The sequence below is a fragment of the Lutra lutra genome, chromosome 18, assembly GCF_902655055.1.
Source record: "Lutra lutra chromosome 18, mLutLut1.2, whole genome shotgun sequence".
Classification (NCBI taxonomy): Eukaryota; Metazoa; Chordata; class Mammalia; order Carnivora; family Mustelidae; genus Lutra; species Lutra lutra.
The window spans coordinates 11799407-11821566 of record NC_062295.1 but is presented as its reverse complement, the minus strand read 5'-3'; the positions used below and the strand labels follow the sequence as shown (position 1 = coordinate 11821566).

General features: G+C 44.6%; 1 protein-coding gene across 3 annotated transcripts in view; it reads right to left on the bottom strand.

The window, feature by feature from the left end:
• Positions 1-20541, bottom strand: part of BFAR (bifunctional apoptosis regulator) — a 28448-nt gene extending 7907 nt beyond the window's left edge. The window contains exons 1-5 of one of the 3 annotated variants that reach the window (XM_047714056.1): positions 20340-20541; positions 5445-5781; positions 3880-4084; positions 2872-3041; positions 628-772 (exon numbers count right to left, since the gene is read on the bottom strand). In XM_047714056.1, coding sequence (XP_047570012.1) covers positions 628-772; positions 2872-3041; positions 3880-4084; positions 5445-5707 — 783 coding nt within the window. In that variant the 5' untranslated portion in view covers positions 5708-5781; positions 20340-20541. Of the gene's footprint in view, positions 1-627; positions 773-2871; positions 3042-3879; positions 4085-5444; positions 5782-8088; positions 8235-20339 lie in introns of those variants that run through there. The other 2 variants (XM_047714054.1, XM_047714055.1) reach the window with 2 other exon arrangements.
• Positions 20542-22160: the final 1619 nt, after the last annotated feature.

Here is a 22160-nt window from a genome sequence, read left to right as displayed (position 1 = left end):
TCTTTCCCGTGGACTTATGGGCCATTTGTAATTATTTTTCTCCATGCTGCCTTTTTTAGGCTCTAAGTCTATTTTATAATAAAACGTGTTAGTTTTACGGTCCAGTATTTGCTGAAATCCTCTCTGTGGTGCAGGCACGGTGAAGAATGGTTTATCTGCAGAGATGGAGATGTGTACTGCCTGGGAGCTAGCAAGCCCGTTCCTCAGTATGTAACATCAAGCATAAGAACGTCCAAAGAATTTCCAGAGCAGCACTGTTTCTAACAGCGAACATGGAAAGAACCCCAGGTTCACTGACAGGACAAGGCCTCAACGAGCATATGCTTGAAAGAGAAAGTGAGTGAACTGGGGCCAGAGAGGTAAAAGCTACTTGCAGAAGGACACGCTCAGTTCATGGCCCTTCTGTGAAGGTGAGGGGTCCATGAAACAACGCTCCTTGTGCCTGCATACGCAACCCCCGACACAGGTAGGGGAACGTGCCCAGTAAGGACACCCGGCTCAGCGGCAGGAGGGTGGGAAGCTGGGGGGTTGAGGGGTGGCTGTGATGTTTTCCTAAGCAGCGGGCATGCCAATGAGAGAGAGGCTATTCTCTGTATTCTTCTGGATTAAAAAAAATCAAGAGTTCACCTTATATTCCCAGAGATTTTGAGGGGGCTTCACACCTAGGGCTTTGACACGCTCCAGTTCCAGGAGGATGGCTCTTCTGTGGCTGCTGTTTTCTATGGTATATGGCGCCCTCGAAAATTCTTCCTCTGTCAGGGTTAAAAGCAACCTGTCGGGGAGGGGGAGCAGCAGGGGAGATTGCTTTTGAGATTATGTACTGGAGGCGAACTCACAGTCAGTCTTGCATCCTATCAGCACAAATGCTTTAGCCTTGAGTAAGCTAAGGCACTTAGTATAGGACACAACAGTAGTAACAGCTTAGGGACTCTGAAACCGCCTGCACAAGTCATCACTGATCCATTTAATAATTCTGCCCAGTAGGTGGCATGATGGCCGTTTTGTGGCTGAAAAAATGGCTCGGAGGAATATAGTGGCTCAGCCAAGGCACAGTGTGGTCTCTTTTGCACCTCATCTCTGATTCCTGCCCCCCCTGCCCGATATGTAGGCTGACCTCTCATATACTGCCCTGGTTTTCAAAATGTGTACCTATGGGGAAAAAAAAAATTGGAAAGAAATCCAATAAAATGTTCTGATTTTGAGACTAGCTGCTTGGGGGTAGTGATTTAAGACAAATGATGGTAGCTCCCTCATCTGATCCCTTTCATCAGAAAACACGACCTCACCTCAACAATCACTCATCGTTAACCACACCCCTAACCAGAGCCCCGCAGGTACACAAGTGGAGGGATGGAGGCTGGTCCTTTCATGGGGAATTTGGAAACATTTATCAAAGTTGGAAAGGTTTATGTGCTTTGACCCAGAAATTCTAGTTCTAGGAATCTGTCTTCTGGAAGAAAGGCAATTACGCAAAGATGTACTAAGTAGGTAGGGAAAAAAAATTTTTTTTAACCACAATTGGGGAGAGGCGCTAATTCTTACAAAAAACAGATGATTCAAGTGGGAGCATTTGGTTTTCCCAAAGGAGGGTCAAGCACTGAAAACCCAGTTTCAGAGGGCAGTGAGTAGACGGCCGTCCAGGACAAGCAGATTGTGGCCCCTCTTAGCACTTCGTGGTGAGCTAAGTACTATCCCTACACAGTCCCTCCGGGTAAGGAAAGATTCCAATAAAGATGGACAGTGCTCTGGAAGGGGGTGAGGGCGAGGGGATATGCTGATGGGCAGAGGCAGGCCTCCCCACAGGCTGCCAATTGGATGTGGGAGTTCCCTGTATCAGAGCATTTCCTACAACATTGCTTGGAATTGACTGGAATGGAAAAAAGGAAACCACCCAGATCTGTTCTGGTAGAGATCAGTTAAACAGACTCCGGTATATACACACACATGCATATATACATACACACATATAAACACAGGTCTGCTTGGTATAATTATATTTTCAGTTTAGACAAGTAAATAATAGACCTTTATGTGTACCTCTCTATAAACATGGAAAAAAAATCTGGGAAGATGTCCAGAAAGATGACAAATAGTGGTTTTCCCCAAGGAGTAGAATTCTGATGCTATTTTACTTCCGATACCTTCTAGTTCTACATCCTTATTTTAAGGAACTAGTAAATACCTGCTTCTCTCATAATCAAAAAGCAACAAACAAAATATCATAACATAAAATGGCTTAGCTGCTTTGGAAAAACAATTTGGCAGCTCCTCAGAAAGTTAAACAAAAGGGGTTACTTCATGACCCAGCAATTCCACTCCAAGAGAGTACTGAAAGGGCAGGTCTACAAAAAAACCCGTACACCGAGGATCACAGCAGCACTGCTCGTAACAGCCCCCAAACGGAGCCAACCCAAGTGTCCAGCCGAGGAAGGATGGACAAACACAATGAGGGTCAGGCGCAAACTGGAATATTACTCAGCCATAAAAATGCACCAAGTACGGACACCTATGACAACTTGGATGAACCTTGAAAATACTCTGTGAGGGGAAAAAGCCAGAACTAAAAGGTCATGAATATTGTCTGGTTCCATTTATACAAAATAGTCTAAACAGGCAAATCCATCGAGACAGCAAGGAGAACGGTGGTCACCAGGGAAGGAGGGGGGCATTTTGAGGACTGCTGGCAAGAGGAACACCTTTCTTTTGGGGGTGATGAAATGTTCTAAAACTAGATTGGGGTGATGGCTGCAGCCATCCGTGCAGGTACTGAATACCATGAGTTGCATACTTTGGATAGGTGAATTTTATAGCCTGTGGATTACATCTCAATAAAGCAGCTTAAAAAAAATGTCAGAATATCTTGCTTCTCACCTTCCATTTACTCTTTCCGCTAAAAACCTGTCTCTGTAGAGAGAGGCCCATGGGCCCAGCTGCTCCAGCCAGAGGACAACTTCTTCTGCTGTCCACTTGGCCACAGCCTTGTGGACCAGGAGGTCGTGCTCAGATTCCCTGCTGCTCCAGTGGTACACGAGCAGGACCACCTGGAGAAGAGGGAGGGCCCGTAACATACAGAAAGGTCAGGAGGACGGCTTCTCCATCTCAGTGGGGGGCAGGGGAGGAAAGGGGCTGAGCATGAAGGGAATGATGCCACGCCAGTATGAGGAAGCAAGGAGCCAGGGAGCAGAACTCTTGGTGTGGGGCAGCTCTCACTGCTGGGGGTGAGGACATGAGGGAACAGAACTCAGCACTGCACCCCTGACCCCAACATCTTGGCCGAGATAATGGACTTATCATGTGCTTTTTTTGCTGGAAAATGTGTAACTTTTAAATTGTTGTAGCATGGAACTGAAAAGAAGATGGTCTCTCCATGGGATATTAGTAAAGTGCCGTGCTTGAGCCTGGACCATCAAGGTAGACATGGTCTTGCATCCCAGCTCTAACACCTTCCTGCATTGGTCTCTTCACCTCTAAAATGGGAACAACAGGGGCACCTGGCTGGCTCAGTCAGTAGAGCAGGTGACTCTTGCTCTCGGGGTCATGACTTCAAGCCCCATGCTGGGCATGGAGCTTATGTGAAAAAAACGATAATAATAGTAAAAAGAAATAAAGAGATAAAATTAAAGTAATAACGGTGGCTACTGCAGAGGTTATGAAGAGCATGAAATGGAACAAAGCTAACAATAACTGAGCTCTGAATGTGAGGGGGACTACGTGTGGACGCAGCAGCCCCAAAGAATCACGTGACCCAGCCGATCTCGATGCATGCACTGAATCATCGCACGAGGTACGCCATCAATTTCAACGGGATTGACTTCAGTGGAAACTTGGGGGGCCGGGGCGGGGGAGGGGGAGCGTGGAGAAACACAATGATAAACTTACTGCCACACCAGTTAAAGCGGTGAGCACCCCGGAGAAGAATCCCCCACCTCTCTGTGGATTCGCTCGGCCTGTGTTTGGAGCTAAAGGAACCTGATCGTGCCCGTATTTCTGAAAGGCTGCAAGACTCTGGACTATGTCATTATTCTGGTGAATGTCTTCATGTCGCTTTTTAATGGCATCAGGAAATAATTTTTCAATGGCATCCCTATGGAGAATAGTAAAAAAAAAAAAAAAAAGTCACACAGTTGTTTGTCTAAATCTTGTAATATCTAGAGGCTAAAACCAAACTAACAGCCGATATTTGATAGTATACAAGCACTTTAGAAGAATGGATAAGAAGGCTGGTAACAGCAAAAAATGAGAAACAACGTACAGGTCCGTGGTTAGAGAAATAGTAAAAAACGTGGTCTATTCACAGAATGGAATGCTACATGGTTTTAAAAATGAATTTACTGGGTATCACTTGTATCTAGATGGATAAGTTTAAGACATACAGATTGTTGAATGAAAACAGTAAACTGTAGAACCACCACTGATGTGAGGAAATGTTTGCATTTCCTACTGGCACACGTATGTATAAAAATATTTTTAAAAATCTGAAGGATATCATAACTAAGTCATAACTGAAATGACTCTGGGGAAAAAAGAAAGGAAGGATGGCAAAATGGGGAAGGAGAGGTCAAAGGGGTCTTTATTTAACTTTATCAGTAATAACTCTAATTTATTTTTAAAAAGAATATAAACAATTGAAGGTATCTATGTATTGCTTATGTTATTAAAAATTAATTCATAAAAAAGAAAACACGTGGAGTTGAGTAGTAAGAGGAAGACCATTAAGTCTACTATAGGGCTCCCCATTTTTAATTACACATAATCGGAGAATCTTCCTATAGTTTAAGATCAACCTTCAGGTAAACCAGGCTGACAGGTGAGAGCAAAGTGTTTGTAAATGTATCTCTGATGAAAAAGAGAATGTTAGGTTAATGTTTTCAAGGAACTTTCTGGTACTCTGTTGGTAGCAAGAAGGCAAGAGAAGGAGAGCAAGGATTTTAGCCTCAAAGACCTCACAGGTACATTATAAATATTATGGGCAGAAGCAGAAAAGAACCTACCATCTGAAAGGTTTTACCATTTGTTTACAAGACTATGCATGAGAAGCTACTGCTACTGATACTAACACTGGAACAGAGTTTAGTCAAAGATGAAGAAAATTAGCATCACACTGATTTGTACAGAACTGTGCAGTTATACCACTTTCTCTGTTAGACCTAGGGTGTCCTTGGTGGAAACAAATCAATAAAAAGTGTTACATGACAAAGGATTATAAGCAATGGTCTGATACTCAGAATTTTTTTTTCCCCTTTATGATAAACAGTAACAGGTCATGGTCCCCTGTGAGGAAGGGATCTGCAGTCCTTGAGCCCCCTGACTCACATTGTTCTAGATCTAGGACGACCACAGCGGGGGCGGGGTCTGCGCGTCTGGCCCCCTCAAACATGGCCGTTCCCATGAAGAGAAAACACACTGTGCAAGTGGATGCGCCACTGATATGGACTGAGCATTACCTGAGGAGAATATTGACTTTGGGGAAACCTTCCCATTTTTCTCTGCATTCCGGACACTCTGTTTTCTTTGAAGAGGCCCACCATAAAGCTAGGCAGTGCCGGCAGAAGCTATGCCCACAGTTCAAGGTGGTGGGGTTAACCAGGATGTCGTAGCAGCAGTGGCAAGAAAATTCACTAACGGAAATCTGAGGGCTGGTGCTCTGGAGGGCGTCACCATTCTCGTGGGTCATTGTGCTCAGATCATTGTGCGGAGGCTCCTCCATCTCTTAGCAAATTCTGAGATCCACAGGCACAGAAAGTTTCAGACTTAGAAAAATGTTGCAGAGCATCATTAAATCTAGAAAAAAAAAAAAAGACAACAACAGAACTAGGACAACTAGTTTAGCAGGTGTTTGAGATTACTGCCATTCTATTAAAGCCAATTTTTAAAACATTTTTTTAAAAATTTATTTATTTGACAGAGAGAGAGAGATCACAAGTAGGCAGAGAGAGGGGGGGGGAAGCAGGCTCCCCGCCGAGCAGAGAGCCCGATGTGGGGCTCCATCCCAGGACCCTGAGATCATGACCTCAGCCAAAGGCAGAGGCTTTAATCCACTGAGCCACCCAGGCACCCCAAAGCCAATTTTTAAAGGTAACCAATATAATGTCTAAAAATTCACATTCTATAAACCAAATAAACCTCGCTGAATTTCTTTCTGCTCTGTCATACTTCTGAAAATCAGGTGAAGTGAAACAATGCAGTGGAAAGTTTGATGGACTTGGGGGCGGTGGGTGTTCTAGATCCTTCTCTTCCACTAACTTAGAAAAACGTAATTCCTCTGGCCTCAGTTTTCCCAATTGAGTTTCTCAAGTCCTTTCACATGTATGATTAAAAAAACAAACAACAACAGCTTTTTTGGGCTAGTAAAATATCTGGAGTTGGCCAAAACAGATGTCCTTCAGGTAAATAAAGCCTTTTTTTATCAAAAAAAAAAAAAAAAAAAAAATCTGCCTTCTTGCTAGGTAATTATTTCATAAACATGTGATTGTGGAGGTTCCCACAGATACAGTACCAAAAAAGTGAGTGAACCCTTGTTTTCCTAAATGCCCTGTGCCATGTCAACTCCCCTGGGGTTCAATCCACATCAGTCTGAAAACGTCACGCCCTCTGGACTTGACCAATTTGGTGCCACAGGAACATGCTAATGTTGCCGATAAGCAAAGAGCAAAGGACCATGCTCTTCTCTTCCTTATGTGGATCTTAGGAGATTGTTTTATGGAGAGGCAGTATGGCGTAGAACACCACGGAGGTAGAATTCCAGCTCTCTGATCATGTGCTCTGTGACTATGTTTAAGTTACTTGAGCTCTCTGAGCCCTGTGTTCTCAGTGGTAAAATGGTGGTTAACAGAAAGCTTCAAGGCTTCTTGTGAGCATCAGAGACTTTGAAAGTAAAGTGGCAAGGATGGTGTAAGGTGTCAACAGGGGCTGAGGAAATGATTATTCACGCTGTCCCTAGCATTACAACAATGGAGGTGCTGGCAGGTAAGGGTTTTTCCACCTGGCTATTGTGAAGACAAAGGAAGTCAATCACCCACAGTGGTTACACAGAGAGGAGAGGGCTCTTTCCACTTTCCGGGGTGCAGTGGTTAGGGAAATGGCTCCAGGGCTGGGCTGCCTTGCGCCGTCTGCCATTCACTAGCTGCGGGGACTGGACTTGGGGACTGGACTTCTTGGAGACTCAGCTTCCTCGTGTTTAAGTGGAGGTGGTAATAGCATTTAGCCCCACGGAGAAGGTTTAAGAATAAAACATGAAAATGCAAGTGAAGTGCCTTGTCCAGAGTCTGGCATGTGGTAAGTAAACCATGTAAAGTAGCAATTCACCTGCTTTTCTTTTAAAGTACATAGAACTTTTTTTTTTTTTTTTAAAGATTTTTTTATTTATTTATTTATTTGTCAGAGAGAGAGGGAGAGAGAGCTAGCACAGGCGGACAGAATGGCAGGCAGAGGCAGAGGGAGAAGCAGGCTCCCCGCCAAGCAAGGAGCCCGATGTGGGACTCGATCCCAGGACGCTGGGATCATGACCTGAGCCAAAGGCAGCTGCTTAACCAACTGAGCCACCCAGGCGTCCCTTCACCTGCTTTTCAAATACAGCCATGAGAACTGTATCGCCTTTTACTTATTTTATTTATTTATTTTTATGATTTTTTAAAAGATTTTATTTATTTATTTGACAGAGCGAGAAATCACGGGGCGCCTGGGTGGCTCAGTGTTTAAAGCCTCTGCCTTCGGTTCAGGTCATGATCCCAGGATCCTGTGATCGAGTCCCACATCGGGCTCTCTGCTCCACAGGGAGCCTGCTTTCTCCTCTCTCTCTCTGCCTGCCTCTCTGTCTACTTGTGATCTCTGCCTGCCAAGCAAATAAATAAAACTAAAAAAAAAAAAAAGAGAGAGAGAGAGAGAGAAATCACAAGTAGGGAGAGGCAAGCAGAGGCAGAAAGAGAGGGAAGCAGGCTCCCCGCTGAGCAGAGAGCCTGATGTGGGGCTCGATCCCAGGACTCTGAGATCATGACGTGAGCCGAAACCCAGAGCTGGATGCCCAAGTGATTAAGTTACCCAGGGGCCTGGAATTGTATCACGTTTTACAGAGTGATGCATAATACTTACACAGAGCACTAGATTTTAAGCAAATCTGGGGGCACCTGGGTAGTTCAGTCAGTGGAGCGACTGACTCTTGGTTTCTGCTCAGGTCGTGATCTCAGGTCCTGAGACCGAACCCAGCAACAGTTGGTACTCAGGAAGAGTCTGCTTCAGATCTTTTCCCTTTCAACTCAAAGAATAAACACAACTGAATTTAAAACTCAGTGTTAAAGTGGAATAGAGATTCCTCATCAGTATTAAAAAGATAATTAGGTAAAGATAAAGTTAGAAGATTAAATATAACGTATAAAATTTTTAAATATAGTAATTAAACTAATATGCTATTCACAATAATAAGTAACAGCAAACAGGGGAACAACTTCTGTAGAGGCCCAAACTTTTTTTGGGGGGTGCCTGGCTGGCTCAGTTGGTGTAGCATATGACTCTCGATCTCGAGGTTGTGAATTAGAGCCCCATGCTGAATGTAGAGGTTACTTTAAAATAAAATCTTAAACCCCAAAACTGTTCTTTTTGGAAGAATTCAAATAAATATTCTTTTTTTTTTTTTTTTAAAGATTTTATTTGTTTATTGGACAGAGAGAGATCACAAGTAGGCAGAGAGGCAGGCAGAGAGAGAAAGGGAGAAGCAGGCTCCCTGCCGAGCAGAGAGCCCGATGCGGGGCTTGATCCCAGGGCCTTGGGATCATGACCTGAGCCGAAGGCAGAGGCTTAACCCACTGAGCCACCCAGGCGCCCCTCAAATAAATATTCTTAATGACAAATTAAATAATTTCTGATAATCAGTCATATTTATTATTTATATTTTGAGGAAAATTAAAAAAATACCTAAGTGCTTTCCTTTGGGCTGTCTCTTCAAGTTGTTAAGGAAGTGGGAGATCTTATCCAGTTTTCTAGAAAAAGGAATCATTGTGATAAAGTAGTTCCTTTATCTGGCTAGTGCTGATTAAACAACTGCCATGAGAACGTTATCCCAGGAAATAATAATTGATCCACTGCTATTTATTTATTTGCTTATTATTATTATTATTATTTAAAGGTTTTACTTATTTGAGAGAGAGAGACTGAGTGCATGCGTGGGGGTGTGGAGGGGCAGGGGGAGAGGGACAAGCAGACTCCTGCCAAGCAAGGAGCCTGACATAGGGCTCGATCTCAGATGCCTGAGATCATGACCTGAGCCAAAGGTAGATGCTTAACCAACAGAGCCACCCAGGCCCCCCGAACCACTGCTATTTATTGAGCCTCTCCTACGAGCTGGGCATTGGGTAGGCCCTTTATGTACATTTAGGATCTCATCTGGATTCAGGGTCAGAGGCAAGATCCTGAGGCTCCCAGTGAGGACTGGGCAGGAGGTCAGAAAAGAGCCTGACTTGGGCACTGCTGTCAGAGTCTCCATGGGGAGCAGCAAGTAACCCAGAGCTACAGGTCTGATTCCGGGTCTTATGTGCCTAGTTAATGACAGGTGGGCCAACAGGAACACATAAAGGTTTCTGGGGCAATGAGATCAGCAAAGCTGTGCTTAAGGATGATAAATCCCCTGGGAAGGAGGGCCAGACTAGGATAGCTTAGAAATAAAATGTTTACCACTTCTGGGATGAAGGTGACAAAAAATGAAAACAGCAAAGGAATGACGGGTGATAAAGGATCGATGTAGCTGAGAGATGTTTAGAAAATAATTTATGGGGCACCTGGGTAGCTCAGTGGGTTAAGCCTCTGCCTTCGGCTCAGGTCATGATCTCAGGGTCCTGGGATGGAGCCCCGCATCCAGCTCTCTGCTCGGCGAGGAGCCTGCTTCCCCCTCTCTCTACCTACTTGTGATCTTTCTGTCAAATAAAAAAAAAAAAAAAAAATCTTTAAGAAAAAAGAAAATAATTTATGGGCTCTGATGACTAGAGAGAAGGAATGATCAAAGATGCTGCCTATGTGTCAGAGCTAGGGAAGAAAGGTAGTTGTGATAGAAATGGGTCACTGTGAGCACATGGGGCCAATCTTAGAAAGAAGTGGAATTTCAGAAAACTTAAGTTTGAGGTGATAAGACTTGCAAGTAGAATTGTCTAGTAAGCAGCTGGAGACACAAAACTGTAGCTGGGAGTTAAGAATGAGGCCAAGCATATTCATTTCAGAGTAATTTGCAGAGAAATGACAATATGTATTGAAATTCATTTCTTACCAATTAGCCTTTTATTTATTCGTTTTTTTAAAAAAATTTTTAAAGATTTTATTTATTTATTTCACAGAGAGAGACATAGTGAGAGAGGGAACAGAAGCAGGGGAAGTGGGAGAGGAAGAAGCAGGCTTCCTGCTAGCAGGGAGCCCCATGCAGGGCTCGATCCCAGGACCCTGAGATCATGACCTAAGCCGAAGGCAGATACTTAATGACTCAGCCACCCAGGCACTTCTCTTTTATTTATTTTTTAAAAGATATTATTTGTTTATCTAAGAGAGAGAGAGCGAATGCCCATGAGTGGGGGGTAGAGGCAGAAGGAGAGAGAGAAGCAGGCTCTCTGCTGAGCAGGGAGCCTGATGCAGGGCTCGATCCCAGGACTCTAGGATCATGACCCGAGCCAAAGGCAGACGCTTAACCGACTGAGCCACCCAGGCACCCCAAGACCCAAATTTTTATTCAGAAACCACAGCTCTTCAGAATGACTCAGCTCCAGAGGCTTGCTGTACTCTTCAATTCTGTGGTATTCAACCTGTCATTTCAAACTTGTCTCTGTTTGCAGTTTTGCAGACTTTTCCAAACTCAGGCGTTCTTCCCCCTTAATTCTGAACTAGGTAATTAACACCTGTCGTTTCATGTGACGCTTAAACACAAACCAAAGTGTATCCCCGGGACCAGGGCACAGGGGGTGGACAGTGGAATGAATTTCCTCCCCCAGTCCTCTCTGGAGCCTCAGAGACAGGGAGAGAAGACAGTAAGCAACAGGGACATTCTAATGCTTACTTGTGAAGGAACTCAGAGCCAGAAAACCCAGGGCACCTGGGTGGCTCAGTTGTTAAGTGTCTGCCTTCAGCACAGGTTATGATCCTGGGGTCTTGGAACCGAGCCCTGCATCAGGCTCCCTGCTCAGCAGGGAGTCTGCTTCTCCCTCTCCCACTCCCCCTGCTTATGTTCCTCTCTCACTGTCTCTGTCAAATAAATAAATAAAATGTTAAAAAAAAAAAAAAAGAGCCAGCAAAACCCTCTCACAGCACCTTCTGTGGGTCGACTTTACAGAGAACATCCCAAAACATCCTCAAGAACACTGGTTTTCTCAAAGAGGCCTTTAATCATGGTCATGGCAGGAGGGGTGTGGCCCCACAGCTTGGGACTTTAGTGTCTGAACTACATTTTATCACTTAAGAGGTACTTCTTCCTCTGAAAGTGCTGCTTTCCCTCATGGAAATAACCCAAAAGCAGATAGACAGAAATAGCAAAAGATCAAGGAACTTTGGTTAAAATGTATACTCTTTCTCTGTCAGCTTTCACGTTTTGAATTGAGGGCAAACTAACGCTGAAACTAGCATTATTCCTATAGCTATTACTATGATTCCATGGTAATCAAAGTCTGTGCAGTTCCTAGTTTGTTAAAGACAATCTTAAGACCAAGTTAGTGGGCATTTCAGCTTTCAAAATATGACTTAAAAATACATTTTAGATGCCACTGTGTGGTTTGTTTTCTCTCGTGAGAAATAAACTTTCAGAGCTGGTAAGGTAAGGACCATCTTTTACCTTCTAGTTTTAAAAGGCCAATGGGTGAGGGGCATCTGGGTGGCTCAGTCGGTTAAGCATCTGCCTTCCGCTCAGGTCAGGATCTCAGAGTCCGTCATGTGCTCTCTCTCTCTCTCTGTCTCTCGGTCAATTAAATAAATAAAATAAAAAAAAACTCTGGGTCTTGAACTGACGGCTGCAGAGGCACGTCGAGGTGTGTGTGTGCGCTCTCAAATTACATGCCAGGATGTATTTGTGCATAGGAGTGTGTAACATGGGCACTTGCCTGAAGGAAATCTATAGTTTTTATTAGGTTCTCAAAGAGGATCAAAAAAATCCAAAGAAAGTGAAAAACTACTGTTTAACCACGAGCATACAGAAGTGTTTTTGTTTTTGTTTTTTTTTTCATTTTAAAATATTTTATTTCTTTGTGTGAGAGAGAGAGTGCACATGCACACCCATGTGGTGGGAAGGAAGAGAGGGGTAGGGAGACGGAAAGGGAGAGAATCCCAAGCAGACTCCCTGCTGAGGGTGAAGCCCCAGGCAGGGCTCCATCTCATGACCCTGAGCCGAAACCAGTAGTCAGAGGTTTAACTGACTGAGCCACCCAGGAGCCCCAGGATAAAGACTATATACATATATATATATAAAAGATTTTATTTATTTATTTGAGAGAGAGACAGCATGAGCAGTGGGAGAGGCAGAAGGAGAAGCAGACTCCCTGCTGAGCAAGGAGCCCAACATGGGACTCAATCCCAGGACTCCGGGATCATGACCTGAACTGAAGGCAGATGCCTAACCACCCAGGTGCCCCATTAAAGATTTATTTATCTGAGAGAGAGAGAGAAAGAATACAAACAGGAGCAGAGGGAGAGGGAGAGAATCTCAAGTAGGTTCCCTGCTGAGCACAAGAGCCTGAAGTGGGGCTTGATCTCACAACCCTGAGATCACGGCCTGAGCTGAAATCAAGAGTTGGACACTTAACCGACTGAGCCACCCCCAGGATAAAGACTTTTTAAATGTTCTACAGCCCTCTGCTTCCTGGAGTGGTTCTAATGAACCCAGGTGAGCCTTTCCAAGGTAAGGCAGTATTACTGCCATGAGCTTCCACTCTCTGTGTCCTGGAACCCTCTCCACATGGGCAGCCACCACTCCACTGTGGTGACATCTGGCCTTTGGACAGGCTTTCACACGGTGTTGGCTCCTTCTCCCTTATCATCTCTTTCCTTCCTGCACCTCTCTCCCTTCTCTTGACTTTAGTACCAGTGTTCAAAAAAAAAAAAAATTCTGATTTCACCTAAAAATCCAGACTCCTGGCTTCTGCTGAAAAACGTCAGAAGACCCGGCAAGACTGGGATGTCATACGGAGTGACAAGACTCAGCCTGAGCTGAGTAACTCGGTAGCTGCACCCTTCAGATAGGGCATGTCTGCTCAGGTTTGCTACTCCTCACCCACCTGTTTTCCTCATTTGTTTACTTCCTGATCTAAGGCATATTTGTGTGAATTATCTGTGATTTCATGACCTCTCCCGTAGTTGATGCCTTCAGAGTCTATGGACGAGCACATGAGGTTTCTAGGTTAACTGGTCTTAGGCTAGCAAGCTTAAGGAGTTCTATCAGCAAACAGCTTCCCTATCTCTTGGCGGGTTGTTTATCATCATTGCTGAGAAAGTGCCTCTGAGGTCTTCCATAACCTCTTCTAAGTTACTGCTTCTACTCTGTTTTACAATCAGAGGCTAGATATCCCTGTTCAATAGATTCCATAGGTGAAAGTCTCTGGATAAATCTGAGGGCAAGTCTAAAAATTCCAAGTTGGCTTTATTCTCATCATACCCTCAGAGACCAAGGTCAAAATGAATGCAGTGAGAGCTTGTGGGCTCATCTGTGTATCAAATATTTAGTACAGGCCTTTAAGACACCTGGTTTAATATTTTGGGGGTATTTATTTCCTGGTGCTAAGAAACAGTGTAATTTCCTTTTTCTCATAAGAGCTAATGTTTAGGGGCACTTGGGTGGCTCAGTGGGTTAAGCCTCTGCCTTGGGCTCAGGTCATGATCCCAGGGTCCTGGGATCAAGCCCCGCATCTGGCTCTCTGCTCAGTAGGGAGCCTGCTTCCCCCTCTCTCTCTGCCTGCCTCTCTGCCTACTTGTGATCTCTCTCTCTGTCAAATAAATAAAATCTTAAAAAAAAAAAGAGTTAACATTTATTTGCACCATTTAACAGAACACTTTGGTTTTAAAATCAGAAGACAGGTTCTGAGTCGCAGCTTCACTATTTATGAGCTATGGGATTGTGGGAAAATTAGTCATTCTCTCTAAGTCTCCCGTTAGCATACGTAAGGAATGGGGTCACCACCACCAACCTCACAAAGCTGTCCTAAGCATTAAGGAGACATACATAAGCAGCAGCACACAGGAAGTGTTTGGTAAATGTGGTCTTATAACTGTCCCTCAGAACAATGTATTACTTAAAATATAACTTACAAGAAATCGTATTAGCCATCAAGCATGTTTAGATATGGCCTTAAGAAAATCATGTACCGGCAACAGGCCTCTGCCGGAGAGTACGGTATGTGTCCTTGACGCTGAGCAGCTGGGCATGCCCCGCCGGCTAAGGACAGGAAATTTTCCGTTATCTTTCCTTCCCCGGAGAGCACCTGTGGCTAACTAGATGTGCCCTTTGAAGGGGCTTGTTCAACTATAAATTTTATACTGCTTGACCAGACCTATTCTGCTTTTCTTCTTGCTTATCTATGACTTATAATCAATGTATAACCCCTATTCCTTCTTGTTTATCTACAAAGCATATGATTAATGTATTGCCTTCCTCGGCTCCTTTGCTGATTACTGTCTATATCTAAAAAATACGGGACTGAGGAGTTGTTCGGGGCGACAGTCTTTTCTACTGTCATCCCCTGCTCCCTTTCTCTTGCAGCTGATTTGTTTGCGCCTCATGCTTCTCATGTGCACCGTCAGGAAGTGGCATGGTCTCTTCTTCCCCATCCAGGTGTGTGACACTTCTCATACCGTGTAGGTGAGGAGGGATCTCAAAAGTTGTCCCCAGGCTCATGCCATATAATCAACAACTTGTTCTGACATCTCACCAATGGAACTTTTTTAAAAAAAAATTATTTATTTATTTGACAGAGACAGATCACAAGTAGGCAGAGAGGCGGGAAGAGAGACAGAGAAGGAAGCAGGCTCCCCGTTGAGCAGAGAGCCCGATGCGGGACTCGATCCCAGGACCCTGATATCATGACCTGAGCCACCCAGGTGCGCTCACCAATGGAACTTTTAAAACACTTGCAAAGCTATTACTTCCTGAGGAAAATACCACCTCTAAAATTTCAGTGTCAAGAAATGGCAGAAAGTTTTGGAAAACATGAATATGTAAAATATGACATGAACAAACTATATAGTTGACCTTTTCTAAAATGTCCATGGCCTTGGTCTGTTGGCACAACTGATAGGATACAGTGATCAGTCTGCTGACTTGGGCAATTGCAAGATCTCTATCACTGTAACCTTTTCTATGTTTCCCCTAAGAAATACCTAACCGACATGCTATAGTTGCCTGAAAAATCAATGAAGGAAGAAAAAGGGCTGGGATATAAACAATCTCCCAATTATTCTGAGTGATTAAAGAACCTGCAAGGAACTTGGCTACTGCTCCCACGGAGGGGCAATTGTTTGATTTGCTCAAGTACTCATCTGTGGCTTCATCTAGAGGGCTACTCTCTGGAAAGAGCTGACATTACTGGTGTCACCTACTGGATTCCTTAGTCACCCCAACAGCAATTAATACAGTAATTTGCATTGGATTTATCAAAAAAGAAGCCATTAATTCTGAGTTTAAGTGGAGAATTTTTCCCCTCAGCTTATAAAGATTTCACATTAATGACTGTTAACTCCTTAAAAGTCATAATCTTCAGGGACGCCTGGATGGCTCAGTCACTTAAGCTACTGCTTTCGGCTCAGGTCATGATCCCAGGGTCCTAGGATTGAGTCCCGCATTGGGCTCCTTGCTCAGCAGGGAGCCTGCTTCTCTGCCTCTACCTGCATTTGCGCTCTCTCTCTCTCTCTGACAAATAAATAAATAAATAAATAAAATCTTCAAAAAGTTATAATCTTCAAACTGCTTTGTTCCGTGGCAGATAATTACCACTTTATTCAACAAAACATTCTAACGATCGCACATACCTGTTTTAAGAATAATCCTTTGGAGGGCTAATTTATTGGAATTCCAGCCTGAAAATAAGATCTCAATCATTTCTTAGCAAAGATGTCTCAATGCAAGAATACAAACATTCTGGCTTCATATGGGCCTTTACTTAGGCTATTTATTTCTTTTCATTACATGTTATGTGGCAACAGAGAATAATGACAACTGCTAATATTTACTGAGTCCCTACAATGTGAAAGGTAATCCTATGAGATAACTATTACTCTCATTGCCATTTTACAGATGAGAAAATGGAGGCAGAGCCAGGTGCTGAAACATGGTCTGAGTTAAAGCCTGACCTCATAATACTACATTATTCCAACAAAGTAGTCAGTAATGGTTAATGGTTCAAAGGACTAATTTGCTCCTTTATGCTGCTACTACGAAGCTGAGAAGTCCAAACTGAGGGAAATAAACTAGGATATGACAACACTGCATTCTGGAACATCAACTCCAGCTTATGGCTGTTAGGGTGAGCTTGGGTTTCCATGAGATAAATAAGCAGGAAGAGTCACAAGAGAAATAGGGTGAGAGGGGTGCTGGCTTGCTCAGCCAGAAGAGCATGTGACTCCAGATTTCAGGATCATGAGTTCCAGCCCCATGCTGGGTGTAGAGATCACTTAAGTAAATAAACAAACTTAAAAAAAAGAAAGAAAGAAACAGCTGTGCTTTTGGGGACACACTCTAAACACTGGCAGAATACTACAGACATTTTAAACGCAACGAGAGTGACTGCACACATCTAGTGACTATGAAATAAAAAGAAATGTATCCAAATGGAAGCAGGCCAGGGGCAGAAACAGCAATAAAAAGAGTATTATGTGCATTTCTTGTAGGCTGCAGAAACTGGCGTTCATTACTACAAGAGAAGCATTTCTGGGCTCTTACCATATCAACTCTCATCCAGAAAATTTTCTTTTTGGAAGGAGTCAGAAATTACTAGGGGAAAGGTAGCTAGCTAGCTCACAGGAGGCTGACTTGCTGCCTGGACGTGGAGGCTGCATGATTCACTGCTCCTGAGTGGTGCTGGGCAAGAGAACATACTGACAGGTGTCCTGGCTTTCCATGAGACGCTTTTGTTTGTGTTATGTGGCATATACTCAATGACCTGTCCTGTGTTAAAAGCCATAGAAGTCCAATAACGTGATTTAAAAAAAAAAAACAAACTGGTTAGTGAGCATACTTCAATTATCAGTTTGAGTAGTCTTTCCCTCCCATCAAATCCTGAGCTCGAGATCAGGTATCAAACTACAGAATTCTCTCATCATTCCTGAAGTAGCTGGCACAAAGACAGGTTCTGGATATTTTATTTTTTTTTTATTATTTTTTTTTAATATTTTATTTATTTGTCAGAGAGAGAGGAGAGCGAGCGAGCACAGGCAGACAGAATGGCAGGCAGAGGGAGAAGCAGGCTCCCCGCCAAACAAGGAGCCCGATGTGGGACTCGATCCCAGGACGCTGGGATCATGACCCGAGCCGAAGGCAGCTGCTCAACCAACTGAGCCACCCAGGCGTCCCGGTTCTGGATATTTTAGATGGAAATCAAATCAACATGTATCTGACTCCTATGGTAGTAATTTCTTTAGAACTTCTGAAAAAACACCCAGAAGTTTGATGAACCTGAATAAGGATAACCGAGAGAGAGGTCCAGGAACATATATTTTAAACAAATTCCTTAGGAGAGTCTTATGCACACACAAGTTGGGGACTAGGGAGCTGTTACATACTAATAAATAAATGCATATACCTAAATATATACTTCAGATAAGGTATGGGTAAGGTGTGAGCAAAATAAAGTTTAAATAACACTTCCAATCTCATTTCCTCTTCTCTCCAATCTCTCTTCTGACCAGTGCCTGAATCAAAACTCAAGCTCATAGTTCTGAGCTTATCATTTAAGAATCTTTATGTCCTGCCAACAAACCAATGCGACTTTTTAATGACTTTTTTTTTTCCCTTAAAGCAGGCTCCATGCCCATGGTGGGGCTTGAACTCTTGACCCTGAGATTAAGAGTCCCATGTTCTGTAGACTGAGCCAGCCAGGAGCCCAAACACAACTTTTTAATAAGAGCACAAAGGGCTCTGTGGGTTAAGCCTCTGCCTTCGGCTCGGGTCATGATCTCAGGGTCCTGGGATCGAGCCCCACATCGGGCTCTCTGCTCAGCGGGGAGCCTTCTTCCCCCCCCCCCTCTGCCTGCCTCTCTGCCTGCTTGTGATCTCTGTCTCTCTCTGTCAAATAAATAAATAAAATCTTAAAAAAAAAAAAAAAGCACAAAGACTGGAGCCAGAATGACTGGTTTTAAATCCCAGCTCCACAAATTCACAGTGTGACCTCCAGCAAGTCACTTAATCTCCGTGCCTTAATTTCCTCATCTGTAAAATGGGGATATTAATTAATTAATTAATTAATTAATTTTTTAATTTTATTTTTTATAAACATATATTTTTATCCCCAGGGGTACAGGTCTGCGAATCGCCAGGTTTACACACTTCACAGCACTCACCATAGCACATACCCTCCCCAATATCCATAACTCCCCCCCTCTCCCAATCCCCCTCCGCCCATCAACCCTCAGTTTGTTTTGTGAGATTAAGAGTCACTTATGGTTTGTCTCCCTCCCAATCCCATCTTGTTACATTTATTCAAAATGGGGATATTAATACCACATTACTGAAAGGGGTGCTGATAGGATTAAAAGGACATACGCACGGCACTCAGAATAGTGCCCAGCACAAAAGTGCAACATAAATGTTAGCTATTAGTATTATAACTATCTCCTACTACTCATCTAGTCACAGATGACACTTTGGTCCCATCTCTTAATTCCTGCTCCTTGGGCATTTTTCCGTATCACACTGTTCGGGTCATCTGTAATGCAGTTCCACACCATCACTGGGTGGAAGGTGTTCAAATGACAAGATCCAAATCCCCTGGCACTTGAAAGTCTCTAATGAGTAACTCTTCTCACACTCAAATCAATCCTTTCTGCCTCTGTGCATTAACATAACATTCATCTGTGTGTGTTTCTTCACCTCCCAGGCTGTAATTTCCACGGAGAGTCTTGTATACTTAAAAAGGTATGATCTTAGTCATAGAGAGATGTGGGTTCCAAACGGTTCACATTTATTCTTCCTGAGCCTCTTAATTCCCATTCATAAGTTCAAGATACCAGTATCTGCTCTGAAGGAGGTTTAAATGACAAACTCTGTCCATAGGTACTCAAAGAGTCTACTGAATAGTAAGACTTACTAATAGTTGCACATAGTGAGCGCCAGCCACGTTAGTAGTGTCAGCGCCGAGCACTAGAGCACACAGTTTTCCCCAGATGTTTATGGAGACAGGCGGCGAAACGCAGAACCCATCAGACATCCAGACTGGCTGTTTACAAAACAGCCCTCACCAGAACAAACCAAACAACCTAACTCCGCACGTGCACTCCGCGCCGGCTCTGGGATGTGCCCCGGGAAGAGAGCAAAGCTTCTTCCTATTGGCCTTTCCGAGGATGACATCAAGACCACCCTCCAAAGGACCGACCAATGGGCTTTAGCGGGGAGGACCCAACGGCGACAGCTGAGGGCATGACAGCGTCTGGGCACTTTTTCCCCCCCGCCACCAATTTGGGGGCGGGGGGTGGGGCAGCCGCCCTGGGTACTGACAGGGCCTCCTGCCCGCCAAAGATCCTCAGTTAGACACAATCTAAGTCTCATGTACCCCTTTTTATTTTTTTCTTTTAAAGAAAACTCCCTTTTGCACAAGTTTCCGTTAGGAGCCGTGAGCTCGGAATCACAAGAGCTGGGTTCTAGCTGAACCCCAGTGCGACTTTTGGGGTTTCACTTTCCCTTTTGTGTGCGTCTGTTACCCTATTTTATAACGGGAGCATTCGCTTCGCTGTAGGGCAGGAACTGCCTCGCCCGTCAGACCCGAAGTTCAGTCTATCAGGATCCTGATCAATCCCGGACGCGCGGCCAGAGGCTGCGGCAGGGGCTCCTGCGGGGTGGGCGTCCCTAAGTCCCCCCTCCTCCACGGTGTATGGAAGCCGATGCTCCCTCCCTCGCGCCCCGGGAGGTCCTGGAGTCGCCGGCTCTGATTCTGACCCTCGAAGGGACGCAGGCGAGACCCGGCGACCGGCCGACGTGGTGCTCTCGTGAAGGGACTGGGGGAGTTGGCCACCCGGGGGTCCGCGCCTCGTGGCCGGGACCGCGGATGCCCAGGACCCGGACCCGGGCCCGGGTGAGGAGCCCAGCGCACCTCCTCTGACCCGTCTCCCATAGCCGTCTTCCACACGCAGCCCCGAAATCGAGCCCGGGCCTCCCCCATTCCCTCCCCCGCCACGCTGGGGCTTACCACTCGGCTCCTTCCCGGCCCACCTGGCCGCCCGCTGCCTCCCGGACCCCCGCGGAAGCAGAAGAGAAGGCGTTCGCTTCACTTCCGGAAGTAGCCGAGGACTGACTGCGGAGAAGCGAGCCCCCGACCTGCGACCATAGAGGAGAAACAGTACTCTTTCAACCCTCCCAACCCCGCGACCTCCCCGCTGCCTAGAGCGGCCACGCCCGGGCCGAGAACTTCGGCGCATGCGTGCCATCTCTGGTCCCGCCCTTTACTCTCCAGGGCCAGACTTAGAACCCTAGCGTTACAGCCTGAGGGTAAGGCTGGTTTCAGAGTTTGGTTGTCCCGCTAGGCTGTTTCTGTGTCGCGAGAAAACAGCTTTACCCAGAAATTCAGTATTTTAAGATCTCACTGCGGTCCCTATATATATATATATATATATATATATTTTTTTTTTTTTTTTTTTTTTGACTCTGCATCTCATGCAGAAAAATCCCAGGACCTTGGCTGGAGTTTCATTTGCACTATTAAGAACTGGAAATAAAATGACTTTACCACCGTGTTTTCCTCCCAGTGTCTTGGTCCATTGAGAATTCATGCTGATTATCTGTTTTAAAGCACTGGCCTGGAGGTTGATAAACTGGTCATTTGGGATGACATTTTTCTGTAGATCAAACTGGCAAAGAATTGAAAGACTGGTCCTGTGCTAGTGCTGGGAGAGTGTGAACTCATTTTCTGGAGAATAATTTGGCACTAGGTGTCACCGTGTGTGTGTGTGTGTGTGTGTGTGTGTTTGGTGAAAGATACATAACATAAAATTTGGGGCGCTTGGGTGGCTCAGTGGGTTAAAGCCTCTGCCTTTGGCTCGGGTCATGATCCCAGGATCCTGGGAGCCAGCCAGGCATAGGATTCTGCTCAGCAGGGAGCCTGCTTCCCTTCCTCTCTCTCTCTGCCTGCCTCTCTGCCTACTTGTGTTCTCTGTCTGTCAAATAAATAAATAAAACCTTAAAAAAAAAAGAAAAAAGGTACATTACATAAAATTTACCATTTTAGCCATTTTTAAAGTGTACAGTACAGTGGCATTAAGTACATTCACATGGTTCTGCAACTATCACCAGCATCCGTCTCCAGGACTTTTTCACCTTCCCATACTGAAACTCCGTACCTGTTAAACGTTTAACACCAACCCATCCTCCCCACCCACCGGCCTTTCTCTCTAGCCTCTGAGAACCACCATTCTACTTCCTATTTTTGTGAATCTGACAATTCTAGGTACATCATATGAGTAGAATTACACTTTGTCTTTTTGTGACTGACTTATTTCATTTAGCATGATATCCTCAAAGTTTATCTATCTTGTAGCATGTGTCAGAATTTCCTTCCTTTCAAAGGTTGAGTAATATTCCATTCTAAAGGGGCACCTGGGTGGCTCAGTGGGTTAAGCCTCTGCCTTCGGCTCAGGTCATGATCCCAAGGCCCTGGGATCAAGCCCCGCATCTGGCTCTCTGCTCAGCAGGGAGCCTGCTTCCCCCTCTCTCTCTGCCTGCCTCTCTGCCTACTTGTGATCTCTCTCTGTCAAATAAATAAATAAAAACCTTAAAAAAACATTTAAAAAATATTCCATTCTAAGTATATACTACGTTTTGTTTATCTACTCATCTGTTGATGGGCACTGGGTTGCTTCCTCCCTTTGGTTATTATGAATAGGCTACTAAGAACACAGGAGTGTAAATACCCGTTCAAGCTTATCTTTTCAATATTTTTTTTGGTGTATGCCCAGAAATGGAATTGCTGCATTATATGATAATTCTAATTTTAATTTTTTGGAATCCCCATACT